The sequence below is a fragment of the Stegodyphus dumicola genome, chromosome X1 (genome assembly GCF_044657685.1).
Source record: "Stegodyphus dumicola isolate Sdum_Otavi_A_Nest chromosome X1, ASM4465768v1".
Classification (NCBI taxonomy): domain Eukaryota; kingdom Metazoa; phylum Arthropoda; class Arachnida; order Araneae; family Eresidae; genus Stegodyphus; species Stegodyphus dumicola.
The window spans coordinates 164,062,995-164,086,039 of NC_140780.1; the positions used below are offsets into that span (position 1 = coordinate 164,062,995).

The 23,045-nt window shown below is 32.0% G+C and overlaps 1 protein-coding gene across 2 annotated transcripts in view; it reads right to left on the bottom strand.

Moving 5' to 3' along the window:
• The window catches only part of Dlic (dynein light intermediate chain), a 110,994-nt gene extending 94,692 nt beyond the window's left edge, over positions 1 to 16,302 (bottom strand). The window contains exons 1-2 of one of the 2 annotated variants that reach the window (XM_035358393.2): positions 16,034 to 16,300; positions 4,455 to 4,528 (exon numbers count right to left, since the gene is read on the bottom strand). In XM_035358393.2, coding sequence (XP_035214284.1) covers positions 4,455 to 4,528; positions 16,034 to 16,113 — 154 coding nt within the window. In that variant the 5' untranslated portion in view covers positions 16,114 to 16,300. Of the gene's footprint in view, positions 1 to 4,454; positions 4,529 to 16,033 lie in introns of both variants that reach the window. The other variant, XM_035358395.2, reaches the window with a different exon arrangement.
• Positions 16,303 to 23,045: the final 6,743 nt, after the last annotated feature.

Sequence of the window (23,045 nt, forward strand, 5' to 3'; positions counted from 1 at the left end):
CTAAAAAACACTAAATGCATTTAGAATATACAGAAAAAGCGGCTAATTTTATTTCTTTAGTAATATCAACATTCAGAATAAATATAGAGTCAAAAGTCTTTAATCCGGACATCCATAATCCGGAATGATCTTTAATCCGGACCTCAAAGCTACAAACGTTCTGCGCATGTACAGCGTTTACGCATGCTCAGAAAGTACCTTTCCGCATACCATAATACCTTTATATAATAATATGTTTATGCATGCGCATTTAATGTATAATGGACGGTATAAGCTAAGCTAAAATTATCTAATTATCTATTTTAGTTAATGTTGCAGAGTGCATTGTTTCTTAATCTTCGAATTGGATCCGGCTTATTATTTTTTGCAGACTGTTAGAGCAATTTTATAAAAGTAAGCTTGAACTTTCGATTATGTCAGAAAGAATTTCCGATTCTGGAGCTGCCAAAGGATCTACAAAGCGAAAGCATGTTTCGATGTCCATCATACAAAAAGTGGAATTGCTACAAAAAATGGGTAAAGGCATATCCTTTGTTTCTCGAACCATTCCGAAATCTCTTTATCAATTTCACGCTGCTCTGCAGGGAAGGGGGGGACGTCGCGGCACGCAATGAACTGGAAGTTGATCTGTCAGCATGATCCTTATCTTCAGGGCAGATGTTTTTATTTTATTCGGCTTATAATTCCTTACTAAATGTAGTATTTCATCTCGATGTACTCCGTCTTTGATATGATTTAAATCAAATTCCTCGCCATCATAAATATCACAAATACACAACAAATAGTTTTCTGATTGCAATTTTCTAATTTTTACTATATGTAATGTATGCTTTACGCATGTGCGCGTTGAAACAAATGTTTAATAAAGTAAAAAAATAAATAATAAGCTTTTTTTTTTGTAAATTTTGATACCCTTTAGATAATAACTGCTCTTTATTTCATAAATTATGGTTTCATATTTTTAGTTTTATAATTTCTGCATGCCATCTTACCAGATTATAACTGATGATCTATAAACCGGAAAAACCGAAAATCTGGAATCTCCGTAGTCCCAACAAGTCCGAATTAAAGACTTTTGACTGTATATGGTAAAAGGCTGGTTACAGAGCTGATGTGGCAGAATTTTTATAATTTAGTGACACACCGAACAACAAAATCTAGAAATGGCATAACTTTTAGAATTTATAGCAGGCATTGGAAGCAGAATTTAGAAAGGCACTAGGCAGCAGAATTTAGGATCCACAGAGATCGCATCAGGTGGGAAAATGCCTAGTGCCAGCTATGTGTATGATGCATTAAGACATATTAGATGAATCTTTTTAAAGTGTAAGTTTTCAATTTCTTTATTAATAAAAAATCCCTTTCTATAATGGCTGCCCATGTGATAAAATTAGAAGCATTTTTGATATTTTCCATGCTTGTGTCTAGTGAAAAGTAGAGGAAACAAAGGGAAGATAAACATGTTAAGATTCTAGTATCAGAAGAAAACATTCAAATATGTTTCATTGTCCTTCCAGACGTTCTCCAAAAAGTAAGAAATTCATAGCAAACTTGCTGTAAAATACATCCATCACATGCTAATACCATGGAGACATTTTTCATTTTGTCACATATTTCTCGAATCTTCTAGAATTGTGAATCTATAAATCTTGTCTTCAAATCCTTCTAAACTTTCCAAGCTGCAATGTCTAAAATCCTAAAGAAAAATTATCCTTACCACTTCTATAAAAGCAAAAAGACAGAAGTATTTTGGAAAAAAAAGGAGGGAAAAAGTGTAAAATTAATTTTATAGAGAAAATTGATGCATATTCTGAGACAATTACATGGGAAAAACTCTTACTATGAAAAAATTAAATAAAAGACAGTTTTAATTAATTACATAGCTAATTTTGCTTTTGTTAAAAGCTGTTTCGTAAATTGTGCTTTATAGCATTATTATCTTGTTTATTTTTCAGATACAAAATATTGTATAATAAGTTGCCAAAATGAAACTTTATAATAATACGACAGCGAAAAATAAAAATGTTTTATTTTAATGTTATTTTTTAAATATAATTTCAATATATTATCATTATTTTAATGAAGTTTATCAATGTTATGATGCTTTAAAAAAAATCGTCGAAAAATTCTCAGATCTCGGAATTAAAAAGTTTCTATAAAAACTGATCTTAAAATCGCCAAATTTAGAACCGTTTAATAAAAGAATTCACATCCCCAAAAACGAAAAGTTGTTTAAGAGCTCTTTATTGGAAAAAATGTATTTTGAAATGCTTACGTTTCACTTCTTGCTTAGAAACTCGAATATCCCATCATTTATTTTAGAAATAGAAATAAATTATAACTCATGAACCCATTCAAAAGACAACCATATATATACGTCAGTGAATTGCCAAAAATATTCCTCCAAAATGCTAATTCACACTCAAAATGGAAGTCCTAAAAAGAGACAGAAATTTCAGATGATTAAAATTGAGGACCTTCTGCTGATTTTGGCCAAAATTAAAAACTTTTAAGGAAAAAAATTGGTATATCATTTCAGAAAAAGTCCAATTTTGTGTCAAGATACCTATATTAGAACAATGCTATATATAAATCTAATAAATATCCTAAGTTGCCCTTTGGAGACATGAAAAACGCAATTTGAATTTTGTCAATCGGCACAGTAGAACGGGAGATATAGAACTGTCCACCCCTTTTTTTTGTCACAGTGTACCTGTGTCGTTAGTATATTTTGGTGACATAGCACACTGCCTCTCAAATCCTTTTCAAGAATATGTAGATAATCAAAAAGCACCATTTAATCTAGTTGAGAATAACCACCTTTATTCTTAGAACAACAGGATTTTTTGTCATCTTCTTATACTGGATAAATGGTACTGTTCTGTTATTGGGACCAGATTCAGATATTGCCCAAAGCTGACAATCTGGTGAAAAGTTCGAATAAATAATCACCAAAATATTTATGATAGGGTTAAGTCGAAGGAAAACCCAATGGAAAAATAACGTAAAAGGTAATTGTAAAATTAAAAATACTTAATTAATGTAAATTAAAGAATTTGCCAAAGAAATCAGGAGGAAAAAATCGGTTAGTGAATTAAGAATAAATTGCAAAGGCATGAAACTGCAGATTTCATTTTAAATGTCTGAAAACATTACCATTTTAATAGTAATGCTTTTTCTGCCACATAAACGAAATTAAATAAGAATCTTTCCAGTTACGTTGAGTGTCGCGTTAAAGTTTATTTCACCTTTTCGCACGGCCCAACAGCCTTTTAATAGTTTGGTAAAACAACCAATATCAGGATCCATAAAATTATATTTAAGGTTAACGACGAAAATTTCAAATGCGGCCTCTTTTTATACTCCAGTGCTTCTACCCTTTACAACAGTCCGAGTATATAGTGCCATCAGTAACATTTTCTTCAATAACTTTAAGTTAATAATAAGTTCTGACATAGCAGTTAGCCACAGCAATTCAAAAGCATTCTTTGTTTCTTGGCAGATCCCGCCTCAAACCCTCCTGGGCAGAAAGATACAAACAATGTTGTTTTTACAACGCAAAAACAGACTTTGGCAACATTACTTGTGCCGCCTATTTTAAATAACATTATTTTAAATAGACATTAATGCACGGCCACAGACTTCTCTTCTATAATTGCTCCAGTCAATAAAAATGCAATGAGTCATATCAACCCAATATTGACAAAATTCAATGGAAGATAATTCCAAACATGAACAAAAATGAAACAAAATGCCTTTAAGAAAACTGAGGCACAATCCTTCAAACCAATTTTGAAAATGTAATCTTTTTTTTCCCCTAGTATATTATATCTTCATATATCTATTTCAGTACTTGTCTCAAATTGAAGTAGAGCTGCATTTTATGGCTTTCGTGAACTTTCATTCAGAGTGAATAATTCGCATTCCTGAAGAAATTATATGGAAGATGTTTCATCATTAGCCAAGTCCCAAATTTTTTTATTTATGGCAATATAATAATAATAAAAACAAAAGTGACAGTTACAGCCTTTAGAATTTGTATTCTCGTTGCCAGTTTTTAAAAAAACACTATTTTACTTTTTTTTAAAGTAAACAATTGCAATGATTTTAAAAGTAAACACTGGTGACTTCATCTCAAGTAACATCTTCGGCAAGTTTATGAAAACATTTGGCATCAAGTTCATTCCCAATAACAGAGCAGTAACAGATAAAAATAAATTTTAAAGAAAATTGTGTAAATATTAAAACACTAAACATACTTTAACTTCGCTGATTACTTAATTGATTAGAACAATTAATAATTTGTTTACCAAAATCATTATCTCTTTGATCAAAATAGTTATAAGATTATTAATAATATGTAAATTAAAATTTATATTCAATAAAGAGCTACACATATTAATGAAGCAAATAAAAATTTCCAAATTGTACATAAATTATAATTATTAAATTACCTAAAACAAGCAGTGCTTTGCATGATGGCAGCTTTGTAGGTGAACTTTCTTGAACTTGGCTCAAAATGTCTAACCTGTAATAACAATGCATTTTAAAGCACGATATAAAACTCAAGCATCAGATATCAATCACTGATAGCAGAAAAATTTATTGAATATTAGAAATCATCAGTAGCCACCATATTATTATAATTTATGCACAGTTATTAGTGAATTTTAATAGTAAAGAATATGCCTTATATTTCATTTATTCCTACACACTTACAAATCTAGAAAGTAACAATAAACTTGTAAACTAAAACAAAGAAACAGTTGTTTAATATTTATTTTTTTATTTCATAAGAAATGAAATCACTAGGAGGTTACGAATCAGATATAACCAAACTGTGCAACTTTTGCCTCTTAAATGTATAAGCAATTATAAATGTTAAGCAACAACAAACAGTATGCACAATAACAAACAACTGTTTTATTTTTTAGAGCTATCATTCCTACTCTAAACACATTTTGCACAACCACAGGCCTTTGTAACAATCTGAAATTTTCCTTTTTAAATCAGCACACAATAATTTTATACAATTTCAAATTATGAACTATCTTTGTGACTCTATACCAAGGCAAAAGACCCTTTATTGCAAATCACTTTTATAAGAAAGCAAGACATATCCCCAATCTTACTGAATGGCACCACAAATACATTTAGTTAAATACACATCTGAATTTTGCATTTATGAAATTAATTAAATGATTTAGGTTTTTTTTTATATATATATTTACATGTTGGTTTTTCAGTTAGCTGTGTATGAAAACGAAACTACTATTTTTCATGGAAAAATACCAGCAAAGTTCATTTTTGCTTTTTTTTTTTTTTAACCCAACTGTTTCTTTACACAATACTATTCTTTATGTAAATCCTTGCTTAGTTCACAATTTTTTTAAATAATTTTTATATATGAAAGTACAGTTTTTTTTTTTTTTTTTTCCAAACAATGCTATTTTCCATCTCATTTATCATCTTAAGAAAAATTGCTAATTCTGTTTATTAAGTCATGATGTTACTCTAGTTAAAAGCATTGAAGCTTCCTACACCACTGCAAGAACACTTCCTTTTCAGTTTACTCCCACGAAAAATCAGTTGACAATTATATTGGGTTAAGGCAAAAACAAATTTTTAGACACCATATGAAAATGTTCGACAGTTTTTCTGTTTAAAAAGAAAAAGGTTAAGTACATTGTCCAAAATGTTTGTGCATGTGCACCAAATGAAACTACTTTCCCAACTACAGTGAAAGAATAACAAGATTATTTATATTAAACAACAATATTACATAAAAAGTGCAAATGTAAAATTACTTAAACATTTTCTGTTCAATAATTGTTTCCCCGTTTTTAAAACATAAAAATCTAGTTGCTGCTGTTCCATTTTTCCAAATTTTTGTCTGGCTCCTACTAATAAATTTTGGCCACCTCAGCTATGTCATGATTTTTAACACAATTCCTCCTTCACAGCTATAAATAAATAAGGATAAATAGGACAGCTATAATAAATTTTCATTTATGGCTTACTCTTCAATCAGATTAAATTTTTGAATCTCTCTGAGGACATTTTCCTTAAATTCCTACATAATGATAAAAGTTTGAAATCTTCAATAAAAATCTGAATGCCATTTAATAACATCAAGTTTGAGATCTTAAAACCAAAGGCTTGGTTTGGTTTATTTAGTTATGGCAAAGCACACTAGGGCTATCTGCCTAAGAGGAGGGATGCCTTCGTGAAGGACTTTCTAAAGGAAACTGGCTCGTATACATGTTACACATAGGTAAAACCCCGAAAACGCCCATGCAGCCAGCCCGTTTGCACGATTTGAACCTCTGACTAAACTACCAGTGTTCAACGACTCTTAAAACCAAAGGAAAAGTATGCTTATGCAGATACATCCTCCATAAGAAAGAATATCCCTAAGCCCAGCCTATGATGAAGGTAAATCTTTAAGAAAAAAAAAAGAGAGAGAAGAAAAAGAAAGGATACCTTTAAATTTTTAAGTAAAATGCATTTTACAGCTAAAAATCAATAATAGTCATACAACATAAACAAATGATAAATTGTTTTAGTCAACTTTCTTCTCATGAAATTACAAGGAATACATTCCTTTGACCATATTTCAACATTTAATTATTTAAAAGTAAGCACATAAAGCAATGAGTCTCTTCAGCAAACCCTCCCAAAATTCTGATCCAACACTTCAGACTTTCAGTCCTTAAGTATAAAATCTGATCATCTGGTAATGGTATGTCAAAAAATTTTTGAAAGTAAAATTAGGCATTACTTTATGAATTCCACTTTATGAGAAGACTTACCCTTTTACAAATTATACTCTATAAAAATATCTACTGGAGGGGGCGGGGAAAAGCTTGCAGTTCAAAGACTAACTAATTAGGCTGCTAAGATTGGTGTCTCTGTGAGATAACAGATACCACTTCCAAACATTCAGCTCTTGTTCTGAGAATCATTCAAGTATGACCATAAAAATCTTTTATCAATTTTAAAATATATTACCCTGTGATGGATTTACACTAGCTTCCCTACTGTTTTGAGATATTATCCAATGTCAAAACAGATTCACAGCTGAATACATTAACTCCTTCAGTGGTGACTTACCATGGAAATCTTTTGGGATAGGACATTTTGGGTAGCAGACCAAACTCTGGAACATTTCCAGGTTAAAAGGTAGAAACTTAACAGGTTAACACCAAATAGGTTAAAAGAGACATGCAAAAAATCGATTTTTAGAGAACAATTTCTTCATTTTAAGAGTTATAAAGGCAAATAGGCTAAATGCTAATTATTTACTTACTTTGCAAAAAGTGAGTTTAATCAACTGAAAAAGAGATAATTGTGGAAATACATGCTGACCATCTAGATAAATGAATCAAATCAATGTTTAAAAGTCATAAGCATTAAATCCATTTTATAAAGCTTTTTTAATAATAGCTGAAGAATAATGTTCAAAAGATATGCAAGACTCCAAATTACAATATCCATATGCAGATCAACTCATTTTGAAGTTTGCTCAGACAAGGTACTTTTGTAAGTTACTACAGAAGTCTGTAGGTGTGTTTAAAGAATCACACTTTATGGACTTGGGATGGGGGGATATGTATATGGGCTTAAATTTACTAAACTTTAAAATCTGAAACAAGACTTGTGTCTTGTTTCAGATTTTAAAGTTTAGTAAAATAGTAAAAATTAGTCTGATATACAAGACTCGTGTCTAAAATAAACTAAGAAAACAGAGATATTCAGGATAAACATTAACTACTTTAACCCCTTTGTTCCTAGGATAAATAAAACCCATTTTTTAATGGGTTTTTATGTTTGCAATGTTTTTAAGCTATTAGGAAATAAATAAATGACTAAAGAAACCTGGCCTATTTTGCCAAATGTCAGGCTGCACTTTATAAAGACAGCTTTATGCCATATCACAACTTGTACTGTAAGAAAAAAATATTCGGTACATTTCATTTAACTTTGTTATTTATTCACATGCAGTGTAAGGTTATTATCATAATATCCTAGACGATTGGGACAAATAGTCCCAGTTGACAATATGATTGGGACATATTGTCACAGAAGATTTCCAGCAAGAGGGAGAAGTTAAAAATTTTAAACTCTTATTACACTTCTTTTAGTATGTCAGCATTAAATTAAACTACTTTTCATGGTTAAATTTTAATCATGCATAAAGTCGGGTCGAAATGGTTAAAGAAATTAAACAAGTAATTAGATTTATTTTATCTCAATTTTCTACTTAATAATGACATTTAGTTGACAGTCAAAATTGCTGAATTAGGACAGCTACAAATACTTTCAAAACATTGTTTTCAATTTTGACATTTCATTTAGGGTATGAACGAAAGAAAACTTTCTTTGACTGAAAATAAAATTTATTAATATAAAACTGGTTATGGGGAATATGTAAATGATATAATAAAAGCAAGGAAAACCAGAACACTATTGATGCGTAATACCCAGATAAGATAGATAGTCGATCGATATTGAAATGTTCTGATTGCATCGTAAGCTAATATGTTGACTTGATAATATCTAAAGAACTTAGCAGTCGAGGCGGTTTCAATACCATTTTTATTTTCCAGTTGATGTTTGTGGCCACAATCACTTGGCACTATTCAAGAGCATTTACATTTTTGATATTATAGCGATAGCAAGCAAGACGGCAAAATTACATCCTAGCAGGGCGGAGAGTGAAGCTGAAGTGCGTAGTTATGCAACATGGAAGCAATGAAAAGAAAGGTTTTGGTTCAAGTTAAAAGTTTCAGTTCACAATTATCATCAGCACTGCACATGCCATACAAAAAGGAAAGGTCTAGAAATGATGCAATCAAGAGAAGTTATTACATATTTTAAAACAGAGAGGGAGAATTTAAGTTTTACCACTAGTTTAAATTATCTATTAAATTTTTAAATTTTGATTTACATACTTTTTATCTTACATATGCGTGTGATGAAATTTTCAGGAGTGACAGAATGATGATAAACCTGATGCATAAATTTGAAACTGCAGTCATAGTTGTTCGGTTGACAGTCATTTATTTTTGGCAGAGCATGATTGAAGCGAACATGCACAGATAAATTCATACAGAAAACACACATATTATTAAATAATTACAAGTCTATACATTACATATTTGTAATAATTCAACTGATAATACAGATAGGCAGCAAATACATATTAACAGAATACAGGTAGGCATTAGAAGAGCAAGATATGTCAGATTCAGAATGAAGTTATATCAACAAAGAAATGTATTATCACTTCAATAGCAATGATTTAATAAAAATCTTTGATTCAATTAAAATAGATTTAAAAAAATGTAACCTATTTTAAAATGTTCTGATGTTAAAAGTGTATGCATCCTTTATGTTATATTAGAAATTATAAAAAGAATTTTAAAATCACAAACTTCAGAAAATTTTACTATTAGTAATTTTACATTTTTAGAATAGAAACGGAAAATAGCCAATTAAAAACAAGGCCTTAGGGACTGTTGTAAATTAATCAGGACCTTAGGGCTGTTGCAAATTAGGTCAAAATCTTATATACATACATACACACATTATATATATACATGACACAATGAATTCAGAACTAATGGAACAAATTTAAAGAGGTGAGAGAACATACCAAAACAAATACTTTTCATCATAGAATGGTTGATCTCAAGTGAAGCAGAAAAATACCTTGTTTTTCTAAATACAGTCTTTCACAACAAGATATAAGGCATTTTTGAGAGGCATGATATAAAAGGTGATTTTTGTATATGCTGTCATTATCCTTTTCGAATTAATATTTTTCTTACATTTTATTTGTTTATTGTTTCCCAAGCTTGAGCATGGCTATAACTCACGATTTTCATATTTTTGATGTTCATCAGAGCAGACCTGAAATTCTCTCAAAACTACATTAACTTTCATTTTGTTTGTAACTACATTAACTTTTGGTTTAGACACAATAATCTTGCTTCTTTCCCTCTCTTCTCCACAATTAATTTCCATCTTCAATGAGTAGATTATCAGAAGTGCCATGCTTACTGTTAAACTGTCTGGTTTATAGTCTATGTACCACCATTAGTGAAATGGAATGGAACTGGTATCAGAATAAGGACATCATCTTCTATCTCTGCATTCAATAGGATGGCATATGTGGGAAAACAGAAAGCATCTTCCAGTGTCAAACTATAACAAAAGTGCTAAATTATAATAAAAAGTATCTATTTCAGTGTGTTCTATCAAATTTATGCCATTAATTTTGAAATATCCTGTACAAACTTCAAAATAAATGCATTAGAAAGAAAAGTTTTGGTCATCACAAATGATAAACCATAAGAAAACAAAAGTAACACATAGCTTAAACTCACACAATGGAAAAGCAATATCATGTATTACGGAAAATTGGAATACATATAAATCATACAAAGCAGAAGTTCCCAATGGGGTAGGTATTTACCCCCAGAAGATCGATGAAATTTTAATGGGGGTTGGTGATGATCAAGGAGTCAGCAGCTCAATATTCACCAGCAACCGATCGGCATAATCAAGATCCCATTGATTACAAAAAATTATAAATGAAATTGATAACTGTTTATTAATTGTCATTATTGAGCTATATCATGTAGTAAGGAAAAAATGGTGAATCTTCGGATTATGGTAACTTGGCAATTTTTTTGTGAAAAGTTGGTGACCAACCTTGCTATAGCAACCTGCTAGTTTTTTTTTTTTTTTTACTCAACATTTTTTCCAACAATCTGCTAGCCTAATTACACTTATGCTAGAATTTTTATGGAACAAAACTGCTTAATCATGATGAAGTTTAGGTGCGAAATTGTTTCCAAGTTCTTATTAGCTAAAATTACGATTGGAATTTTCCGGAAAGTAGTGAAACAAACGTGCACAGAAATTTATTTTTACAGAGCAAATTTATATATGAAACATGTAAATAATTTTTCTCATAAATTAGAAAAATTTGCACGAAAATGCAGGAAAATTTTGTGAATCTTTGAAGTCGGTAGAAAGGACATATATGAAATTACCAGATCGCTAAAAATTATGTATACTATGCAAGCTTTTATGTACAGTCAAAAGTCGTTAATTCGGACACCCATAATCCGGACCTCAAAGCTACAAACTTTCTGCGCATGCATCGAGCTGACCTTTACGGCTGCGAATATGCGTGTGCGCATGCGCAAAATACGTTTACGCATGCGCGTTTAATGTATAACGGACGGTATAAGCTAAGTTAAAATTATCTAATTCAGTTGATGTTGCAGATTGCATTGTTCCTTAATCTCTCAATTGGATCCGGCTTATTATTTTTTGCAGACTGTTAGAACAATTTAATAAAAGTAAGCTTGAACTTTCTATTATGTCAAATAGAATTTCTGATATATATTTACTAATATGTAAAGGATCTACAAAGCGAAAGTATGTTTCGAAGTCCATTAAGAAAAAGTGGAATTGCTGCAAAAAATGGATAAAGGCATAATCCTTTGTTTATCTAGCCATTCCGAAATCTATTTATCAATTTCACGCTGGTCTTGGGGGTGGGGGGGCAGTGAATTGGAAGTTGATCTGTCAGCATTATCCTTATCTTCAGGGCAGATGTTTTCATTTTATTTGGCTTATAATTCCTTACTAAATGTAGTATTTCATCTCGATGTATTCCATCTTTGATATGATTTAAATCAAATTCCTCGTCATTATAATTTGCTTCCGATAGTGAAGAAAGTGACACAGAGGTTATTGAAAACAAAAAAATTTCGATTGACAAATTAGTCGGTATTCTCGACACAGCAATTATAGGACTCGAACAGCCGAACTTTGTAACTGAAGAAGAAATTATGTCTGTTTATAGAATTAAAGAGAAAGTATTATCACATAAAACGAAGCAACTTAAACAACTTATATTGAAAGAAATGTTTAATAAAGTAAACAAATAAATATTAAGCTTTTTTTTTTTGTAAATTTTGATACCCTTTAGCTCATAATTGCTCTTTATTTCAGAAATTACGGTTTCATATTTTTAATTTTATAATTTCTGCATGCCATCTTACCAGAGTTAAACTGATGATCTATAATCCGGAAAAATCGATAATCCTGAATCGCCGAAGTCTCGATGAGTCCGGATTAACGACTTTTGACTGTATTCAGCTTGCATATACCCTTTCCAAGGATGAACATTTGCACATATAAAATAAATAAAATATGCAAGAACTTTTCCCTCTAAATTATCCATTATAAAAGTCACCTGCAAATTTATAAGGCAAACATTAAAAATGGTTGCAAATACTTAGTGTCAAATATTTAACTTATTTCCATGCAGGTTTACTTCTACTGAAATGTATTCCAAAATTCTACAAACACATAATGCACAAAATCACTATCATTTAATTAAAATATAAATAAATTAAAAACACTAGTTAAAATATAAATAAACACATACATTAAATTACTAAAAATTAGCTTAAAATCTTAGTTACTTTAAACAAATTTATTTCTAATAAAAATTTTCCAAAAATTAGCATATTAATTTATTTATTGCTTATATTTAGAACAATGCATAAAAATAATGTCTTCAAATGATTAAAAATACTAACTTACCTAATCTTCTTCAGAATCTTGATTGTATCGCGGATAAACTTTATTTTATGGATTCAACAAAAATCATTGAATGATTTTTTCTGTGAATTTTTCTGCCATACATGCTCTGCTAAATAAAAAGCAAAATTCTGCTTATCATAATGCTTAGGAATAGCACTTTTTATAGCACCCCATGTGCCCTCAATCGTATTCGTATATGCGCCTGTTTGACGATCTTTGAAATGATACTTATGGTTAACAGCAAGATGCTCCTCCAAACAGGCATATGATTTCCAGCAATCAGATATTATTATTGTACCAGGTAGAATATACTGCTTAATGAAACTTAATAAGCAATCTTTACTTTTATCTGGCACAACCTTAAAAAAACACTTATTACTCCCCCTTTCAATCCCACCAAACACCCATTTTCCTTCCACTCTCCTACCTCTCTGATACTTGCGTTTGCCAAACATACTTTCATCAATTTCAACAATGACATCCATACCACCAAGCATACTCATATCATTCTCGCAAAATTCCACGCACACTTCTCTACAGAAACAGTTCCAATCGGCTGCAGTACTACTGCTAATTTCTAAATCGGAAATCCAGTAGTCAACTGGCAGGTGATTCACCCAGTAGTAAGAAATTAATAAAATTTCACCCATACTCAAACGACTTTCAGCAAACCAGGTACCCTTCCTTACACTCCATTTTACAAAATGTCCATTTTCACCAGATTTCTTGCACTGCCATTCAAACTTATCTGTAATATCCTTTCTTTCACACAATCTCATTTCATTCTCACATCTTGGACATTCATACTTATCTGCAATTCATCCTACACTCATACACCATTCAAGCAACTCTTTTAGATGATCACATAAATGCAATAAAAATTTGGAATTTACTTTAGAGAGGGCCATGGGATCCAAATATTAAGCAACACTGTTTCACACAAGATGGAATGAAGCTGAACATACAAAATGGTATGAAGTACTTGAGATATTTTTGCAAATTTCCCCCTTTTTGGATTAAAGAACTGCGATTCGTCCATAAATGTCACATAACATGTCTCATGATCTCTGATTTCTCTGAGACAATCTGTAATTGGAACTGTGTACTTTTCAGATTATTGCTAAACTCCTAGCTAGTAACCTTTATTGCCTTACCAAAATGTCGCCAAACTACCTGTTACCATATTCCAAAGATTAGCCAAAAAAATTATAAAATAAATACATTACCAAAAAAAAAAAAAAAAAAAAAAAAATCAACAATTTTCACCAAAGGGTACCCTGAAATATATTTTTTATTGCTGTCTAAGAAAATGTAGACAGCAATAAAAAAAAATAATAACACATATGGAAGTAACCACACAAAAGAATAACATTAAATTATACCAAGAAAAAAGATAAAACTTCTTCCTATAAACTATATAGTAACGTAGAGTTTCAGTTGTAATGTCTTTCATTCCTTTTTCATATGAAGTTTACTAGTGTTTCAAGGACAAGAAAGCAAGACTTAGAATAGATTTAAGGGTGGGTGCCTCTTGTATTATCATGAAGTTGTTGTTTCATTTATGGTAACCTTAGTAGTTGAATGTTATGGAAATCCTATTATGACATAATCGGTTGTGTCACTGCGGTACATTTTGAATGATAGGAAAAGATTTGTAAGGGCTTGTGGTGTGCGTTTTACACACTCTGCAAGCCCTTACATTAAGTTGGTTAAGAAGTACATTGGTTGTTTTGTGGTTTACACAGAAGAATGGATGAATGTGGTAAGATTAATTTGAAGTTTCTGTACAGTTTGGAATGAAAGTGGAAAAGAGTAGTAATTGACTGGTGTGTAAATGAGTTTACTTAGTTGCCATTATCAGTGTACTGTTTGTAGGAAGGAAATGCATATGGTCAAACAACGAAGGATACCTGCACTATGCAGGATATTTTTTACTCTTATTTTTTTTTTAATTTATGTGGCAACGCCAGTATACAGATTCTAGTTCAGATAATTTAGAGAAGTTTTTGGATGCTGTTAAGGAATTTTGTTTGACAGAAGACAGGGAAATTTGTAAATAAGGTGAGTGGATATTTCCTTTGTATAGTGCTAATATGAATTTCCTTTTTTATGTTATTCCATTATTTGATTTAAAATGTAGTTTATTAAGATTACATATTTTTTGTTGGCTGTTCCTTTGACTTTTTAAGTGAATATAGATCGATGTGTACATGGATAAAGGGAGTGCGCAATGCCAAGTTTGTGCAATTCTCTGATTTTTCTTAAGTGAAAATAGGTCAATGTGTACATGGATACCGAGTTTGTGCAATTCTTTGACTTATTATTTTTTCTTTGCGTTAAGGTGATTTTGGGCACAACAAAAAACAAAAAAAAAAAAAAAAAAAAAATCAAACTTAAAATTTTGAAATCTTGTTAATAATTAACTAATTTTCTTTAAAAAGTTACATCAAGTTAAGTTGATTACATTTGATAGAAATCATACAACAGATGTTTTTTATAACAATTATTCAAGTATTATGCTAAATATCTTAAAATATAGGTCACAATTAAGGCAAAAAGAAATTATAGAAATATTTTTAAATACTTATTATTTGCATGCATATAAAAAATACAGAAAAATTTTGGAAATTTTAATGATTCTTATTTTAAAACAAAAAACATAGTATAGGAAAAGAATTGTTGAATTACACAGAGGCATACAGGATACAAAAAGTCTTCATAAAAGGAAGCTTTTTTTGGTCACATGTGTGCCGATGGTCGTTTAACATCAATACTTATTTATTTTCTCAGAAATATTCATCACTTCAAAAGTGATGCATGAAGGAGTTACTCTGTAAGGTTTCATTGTGAAAGAAAAAAAAAAAAAAAAAAGAGACTTGCATTTTATTTATTCAATTCTTCAAACAAGTTTTTTAATTTGGACATCAGCTGTCACGCCTTTCAAAAAAATACGTACCACCAATTACAATTGCATAACTTTTCTCCCACTGTTGTAGACTCAGCAAGTTATGCTATATTAAAAAGAATACAATTTTATTATGGTACGAATACAGACAAAATGTCAGCTTTCTACTCCGCGAATATGATATCTAACTGTATCTAAAACGTACTTTTGTTAAATAACAGTGGGCGAATGAAGTTCCAGTTGTTATTCATCACAAATTAAACAAATAGATCTGTAAAGCGCTTTTCTTGGGATTAATTTCAACTTCTTTTGCAACACACTTCAACGTATTATGAACAAATATTCACCGATTGTACAACGCGGTAATATATTATCGGAGCAGACGCCCACTTCCACGTCGCATAATGTGTAACTAACATTAAACTGAAAAACGAAGTCTCTTAAGAAACTTCTAAATTTGAATAAATCGCAGCAATTCTCGCTCCATATTACACTTACCATAAATTTTTATCGTCATCATCATCAGGTTTTTCGTCCAATTTCAAATCGCTGTTTCCTTTAACAGTAATCTGTGCCATTTTTAAAAAAGAAAAAATAAACTTATAAATATACACAATGCTGAATTTTGTATAACGCGTATTTACTTAATTTATGATTACTTTAAAAACAATTAACTGTCACAAATCATCGAAATATATTTTCATTGCATGATCACAAACCACAGTATATGTATAACTATTGCCATTACAAGAAACAGACAGACAGACAAAGTAGACAGATGTCTTGTTTTGCACCTGCTAAGTCTTTCTGCACCGATGGGCGAAAAATCAAGCATAGGTGCGAAGGAAAGGAATATAGAAAGAGGGGCAATTTCGTATTTGAGGAACAAGCGCCTGGCCCCAGCCACCACCCCAAGCTCTTATTGGACACGACTTCTGATGTCATACAGTGACGAAAAGAATTCTCTGCAGCATTTTTGTGCGCCAAAATCTTGAGCTCGAGGTCATTTTAGCGCTGAAACAGGCGAAGCAATGGAATAATTTGCCCTATTTGCGAAAAAATTACAAAAATAAAAAGCAGCTTCAGAAATATATTGTTAATATACATAATATTAGAAAAAAGGTGCAATTCGATGTGCAGTCGATAACCGTTTAGCAGTATTTTGGTCATTAGACGAATATCGAAGTCATTTGACAATAAACAATTTTATAAGATATAAAAGTTAAGAAACAAAACAATAATTCATAAAAAAACAGAATGATAACTCCAATTGACAAAGTCAAATAAACGATATTATAAGTATTTTACGATTTAAAAGTATCTTATCACTTTATCTTATTTTTAACCACAAATGAGGAGAAATTAATGCCTAGGTAAAAAATTAGTAAAAAATTAATCTGACTACGAACAATTTTGATACCAAACAATCTCTATATAGCAAGCAATAAATGAAAGGAAAGTTATTTAATTATCAAACAGTTCATTTTTATAAAGAAATAACTAAATTTTACATTTATATCATTTTTAAAAACACTTTTCTGCAAAATAAACCGCTAATTCATGAAAACTGCGGCAGACATTATTTACACAGTAAGAATTAAGTACTATTTCTTGACATTGCTGACGAAGCAAATCTTGTTAATGGTCTCCTTTTATATGAAATTATAAAATACATTTCTTAAATATCAGTATAGCGCTATGAATTTGCATTGAATACAGATTGCTTAGCCAAACACTATTTACGCATTATAAAGTTTTATCTATTCCATTAACATGGTTAAACAATTTATCTAAAAAGCGCCGACATATTTTCTTATACTGTTAGATTCGTTTTAATTGCAAATATTCTGTTACATTGCACAAATTCACATTAACACGGGAGAGAACCAAATCCAAAGTAGTTATATGTTCCCCTTGACATAACTCAAACGAAACAGATAATGGAATCTTTTCAGCCTGACGTCATAAACGGCAACCAATAAGAACAGGGGAGGTGGCTGGGGCCAGGCGCTTGTATTTGAGGAGAGTAAAAAGGAACTTCGTACATCTTGTACGAGTTCAAAAGGCCAGGAAGAAAATATGGGACAAAATAAAATTTAAAATAAATGGCTCAAAAATAACAGAGGAAAAAAAAGGGCCTATAGAAAGAAAAGGAAAAGAAGTAGAAAATATCCTAAAATACGATTGTGTCCATGAGTGTAGTTAAAAGGAGAAGAATCTGTCTTCATTTACAATAAATAGTGTCTCACAGGTGTGTGTGTAGTGAGTGTGTTTGGTAATGGTGAATAGATGTGTTACTGGGGGAAAAAAATATTGACGGTGTTAAAATGCTTCGTATATCAAGGTATTTAGCATGGAATATAAAGTAATATGTATGCTTGCATCCTGAGATATCAACAAAAGTATACATTAATTTAACCAAAGTAACTTATGCTACTTTCAGTCCCAACATTTTCATACAGTTTTCAAAAAACAGCAGCAGACTAACAAACAATACAAGACCACAAACGCACACACCCAAAAAAAATATATGTGTGTAAATTACTGAGTATATGTATTAAAAACACAAATTAAACAGTATTTATTAATTTAACTATCATAATTTATTACAAGATTAATTATTTTACTATCATAATTTATTACTAGTTAATTAATGTTAGTATAACACAATGAGGCACACTGTTATTTATATAAGCTCATAGTTCTAAGAATTCATTTAAGGCGGTGAATAAACCATCCCTTACATATGGACATTTAACAGATAGCAAGGAACATTATGAGAAAAAATCGGTGAGGTAAATATTATTTAAAGGCGAAACAATATTTAAGCGATCTAAAAAGGAAAGAGAATCCAGAAGATCCGAGAGGGAAATAGCGCGATGCCCAAATTTTCTCTCTCATCCCCAAATTATTCCTCTCACGAGATTTCTTAAGCGCTTTGTAAGTGGTGAAAGACGTGAACTGATAACGTTGGTGTTTGTTTGGAGTTGATACACAAAGGAAGCCACAAGCAATGAGCAATTTCAAGTATTTTTTAATGCTTTAAACTGATGAAAAATTAAAATTTATTGATTTTAAGGCACTTATTTATAGAAATTTGATTTAGTTTAGATGAAAGAAAAGTACTTATCTTAAAATTCCAGGCTTTTGGAGTATATCCTTACGCAGTGGCTAATCGCACCGACGGTGCGAATAGCTAACAGGCTATTCACACCACCTACGTTCGGGCATGCGCACAAGTAGCCGAGGTACACGGCAGGCGGTAGTGAGAGCGAAGGTTGTTAACCCTAACTCAGCAATAGAAGGGGTTGTTAATAGTTCACCAGCAAGAGAATAATTTGCAACTAATAATTATCAGTTACAAAGACGAAGTCAATCTATATACATGATAATGTTCAGGAAGTGATTAGATAAAATAGAGATTTAAGGATGGTTCTAATTGCAAGCGAGGACGAGTAATTAGTTAAAAACTCTTTAGTGTATTGACAAAAAGGCTACAGAAATTACTTAAATTCTTTTATTTAACAGAGGAATTTTTATGCAAACTTAGACCCTAGTCTTATAGCATTGGACTGTCAGAATTTATTATTCAATAAGAAAACTTAGTGAAAATTATAATATTCTTATATATTCATCACTTTTTCAGTATCCACTCATGTTTATAGGTTAAAATGCCATATTCAATATCAAAGTTATTTATGAAATAAAAACCGTATATAATCTGATAAATCATTTGTGTGTGCAAAATTTTAAATCTAAATCTCTTACATTAAATTATTTCTGTCTTTTAAATTAGATCCCATTATTTATTTCAATTTAATTGATTAATGTGTTTGCACTAATATTTCAAAGTTCTTTGAAGCACATTTTGTGTCCTGAAAATGCCAAGTATTTCCATAAAAAAAATAAGCAGGCATACACAATAATTCATTTAATAGTTCATATTGTAGGGTTTATATTTATTTTAACTAACATTTATTTTAAGTTTAAACTATCTTTCCTGTCAAGCCTTACTTTCCCCTGGAACTGCCAATGCCAGAATATGTAAATTTGAGTAGAACGCGCAAGCATTCAAATTATCAGCGGAAGTAGTATGATTTAAATAGAAGGAAACGAGTTCGGTGAGAGAGTTATTCTTACTTCGCGAGCGCGGAGGTAGAAATCGAGAATTAAAGAACCCCGCGTTGCGGCCTATGTGCTTGGCGGGAAGTAGTTGCAATTGTTCCAGTGAGCTTCAAGTCTGCTGAATTAGCTGCGGTATTTGTAAAACGCGGTGAGTTAGTTATTTTAGAGAGCCTCGTAGTTAGAATCTTGTCTTTATTTTCTTTTCAGGTTATTATTTTATTTTGACTGCCTAGTTGGCAAAGTTTGTAAGCGTCAAGAAGACGCAATTGTAAATTAGTACGTTGAATAAAAAGGGACTTAAACCCTTTATAAGACTCTGTGGTTTATACAAGCTTTCACAGTCACCTCTTGGTTGCGTGCTAGTTAGAGGCGCGCAACGTTATATTGGCGCCCGAACACTTATCGAACTGAAATGGCCGAAAACTGGATGGAAGCCGCTGGACAACACCAAGAAATGACAACGCAGTTAGAAGGATTTGGATACCTGGTCCAGACTTTGAGAGCATCAATCAAGCCAAACGTCTATTTCGACGGAAAAAATTCGGTGTCAGTATTTTTAGAAGGTATAGAAAACCACTTTCAGCTCTACCCTGTGCCTGAAAGACAAAAAGTTGCCATCGCCACATCAGCACTAAGAGGACAGGCCGCGCTATGGTGGAAAAATATAGGAAAATTTCTACTAGGTGAATTTGGAAGCCCGAAGTATACATTTGAAAATTTCAAAAAATCGTTAGTAAAGGCCTTCCCCATAGTGAAAGATCGCGCACGGCTGGAAGCCGAGCTATATAGTTTCTATCAACGTGATACAGCACAATTGACGGACTTTATTTTACGAAAAATCAAGCTAACGGATATGTTGTATAGGAAAAAACCCGATGCGGAGATAATTGAAATAATATTACCAAGATTGTTACCCGCTGTCCAAGAATACTTTGAAATTAGAAACCCAACCACATTGCAGGAACTTTTCGAATTGGCGGTGAAATTTCAAAATCGCAGAATCGCGGAAAGAGCGAGAGGGGAAACATATTCTCAAAGTACCAGAAGGAAGGAGGAAACAAGAAATGGAAATCGCTCATATGGGGGAAAGAAATATCAAGCTAACGCATCGAAACTTGAAGGGCAAGGCCCAAAAAGAAAATTTGAAAATAAGCATCCGCGTACCCAGAAGACACAGATTGAAAGGAAAGCTTTAAACGACTAGAGGGGCCTGTGAAAGGGAGGGTCCAGACCCCGGAAGTTTTAGAAAAACCCTCAAATAGACATCTAAATACAGTCATCGTAAAAAACTCACAGCTACCAATTATACAAGTCCTGGTTGGCGATGTACCAGTAGAAGCCCTCATCGATACAGGGGCAGAAGGAAATTTCATGAGTGAAAAGTTCTTCAAAAAGAATTTTTATAGGATACGACTCTTTAAAACCAGAAATACGGAAATTATAGCGGCGCAAGGAAAAACATGTCACTGCATCGGGAAAGTATCATTAAACATACAGGTAAAAGAGGAAAATCTCAAAGTATTAATTTTTGTGGTGAAACACCTCCAACACTCTCTTATTTTAGGTATGGACTTTTTAAGGGCCGCGAGGGCCAAATTAAATTTTCAAGATAGTTCCGTGGTGCTGGAGATGGACCAGAGGGTGGTGGAACCGGTGGAGACACCTGAATTGGACCTTAGCCATTTGAATGACCAGGAAAGTAAAGCAATACAGCAAGTGGTGAGTAATTTTTCTCATTTGTTTTCAGAAAAACCGGGAAACTGTCAGATCGTGACTCACAAGATTCAATTAAATGCCGAAAAACCTTGTAGGACTAAACCTTACCGCTATGACAAACAAAAAGACGTAATCATCGAAGAACATATTCAGGAGATGTTAAAGAATAAAATAATAACGCCCATAAATAGTGAATACGCGAGTCCAGTCGTACTATGTAGGAAAAAGAACGAGTTTCCTCCTTCGGATAAAAGGGCTTGGAGGTTTGCTATCGATTATAGAAAACTAAATAGCATAACTAAATTCCCAGTTTACCCTTTGCCGGTTATAGACGAGATCATTAGACAGATCAAATCGACGAGATATATGTCTACTTTGGACTTAACGTCTGGCTACTATCAAATAGCTATGAGACCCGAAGATATACATAAAACCGCGTTTATAACAAAATCGGGCACTTATGCATTTTTACGCATGCCCTTTGGGTTCTGTGGGGCCCCGTCAACATTCCAAAGAGCTATGGCCATTGTTCTAAAGCCTGTCCTAGGAAAATCAACTTTAATTTATCTAGATGATATAATTATAACGAGTAGTACGTTGGAACAACACGTTAATGACCTCGAACAAGTTTTTAAATTATTAAAAGAGGCCGGTCTTACAATTAACGCCTCAAAATGCAAGTTCGCAACTAAAGAACTTAAATATCTCGGTTATAAAATTTCGCAAAAGGGTATAGAAACGCAAGATTCAAAAATAAAAGCTATTAAGAATTTCCCACCGCCCAACACCGCCAAGAAACTTTCGTCTTTCCTTGGACTATGTTCTTACTATCGATCTTTCATAAAAGATTTCGCTAATATTGTTGAACCACTCTTAGTAATCAAAAGAAAAAAGAGTAAATTTACGTGGACAGCGGAAGCTAACACGGTTTTTGAAAGATTAAAAGAAGCGCTTATTAATGCCCCTGTTTTAAAATTCCCTGAGGGGGACGAAAACCTGGAAATTGCGGCAGATGCATCAGACTATGCGGTGGGCGCGGTTCTTATGCAAAATAACCATCCGCTGGCATTTTTTAGTAAAACATTGAATCAAACACAAAGGAATTATACAGCTACAGAAAGAGAAACATTAGCCGTATTAATGCCTGTACACAAATTTCGAGTTTGTTTCGGCAAATCGCCAGTAACAGTCTTTTCGGATCATGCGGCGGTTGGTAGACTTTACTCGGGAAAAAACCTAACGCCCAGGTTAATAAGATGGGCTTTAAAACTCCAAGAATATAATATCACAATAAAATATAAACCGGGTAAGGAAAACAATGTAGCTGACGCACTTTCTCGTATAAAACTGGACGATGAAGGTAATGAACTTAAATGCGCTGTGTTGACTTCAAAAATTTTAGATTCTAGAGATACGGTTATTACTGAACTGAAAGCTGATCCTGAATTTGGAAATATCTATGCTTATTTGAAAGACCCCGAAGGCTTTGAGCATACAGATATCGATGCGATAAGAAATAGAGCAAAAAACTATGAAATAATAGATAATTTATTATTCTATACGAAAACAACGAACGAAAATCTTGAGTATAAGCCAGTCATCCCAGCCTCGCTTCGATTAAGCATTTTGAAGGAGTTGCACGAAAAAAAAAAAACAGCGGGCCACCTCG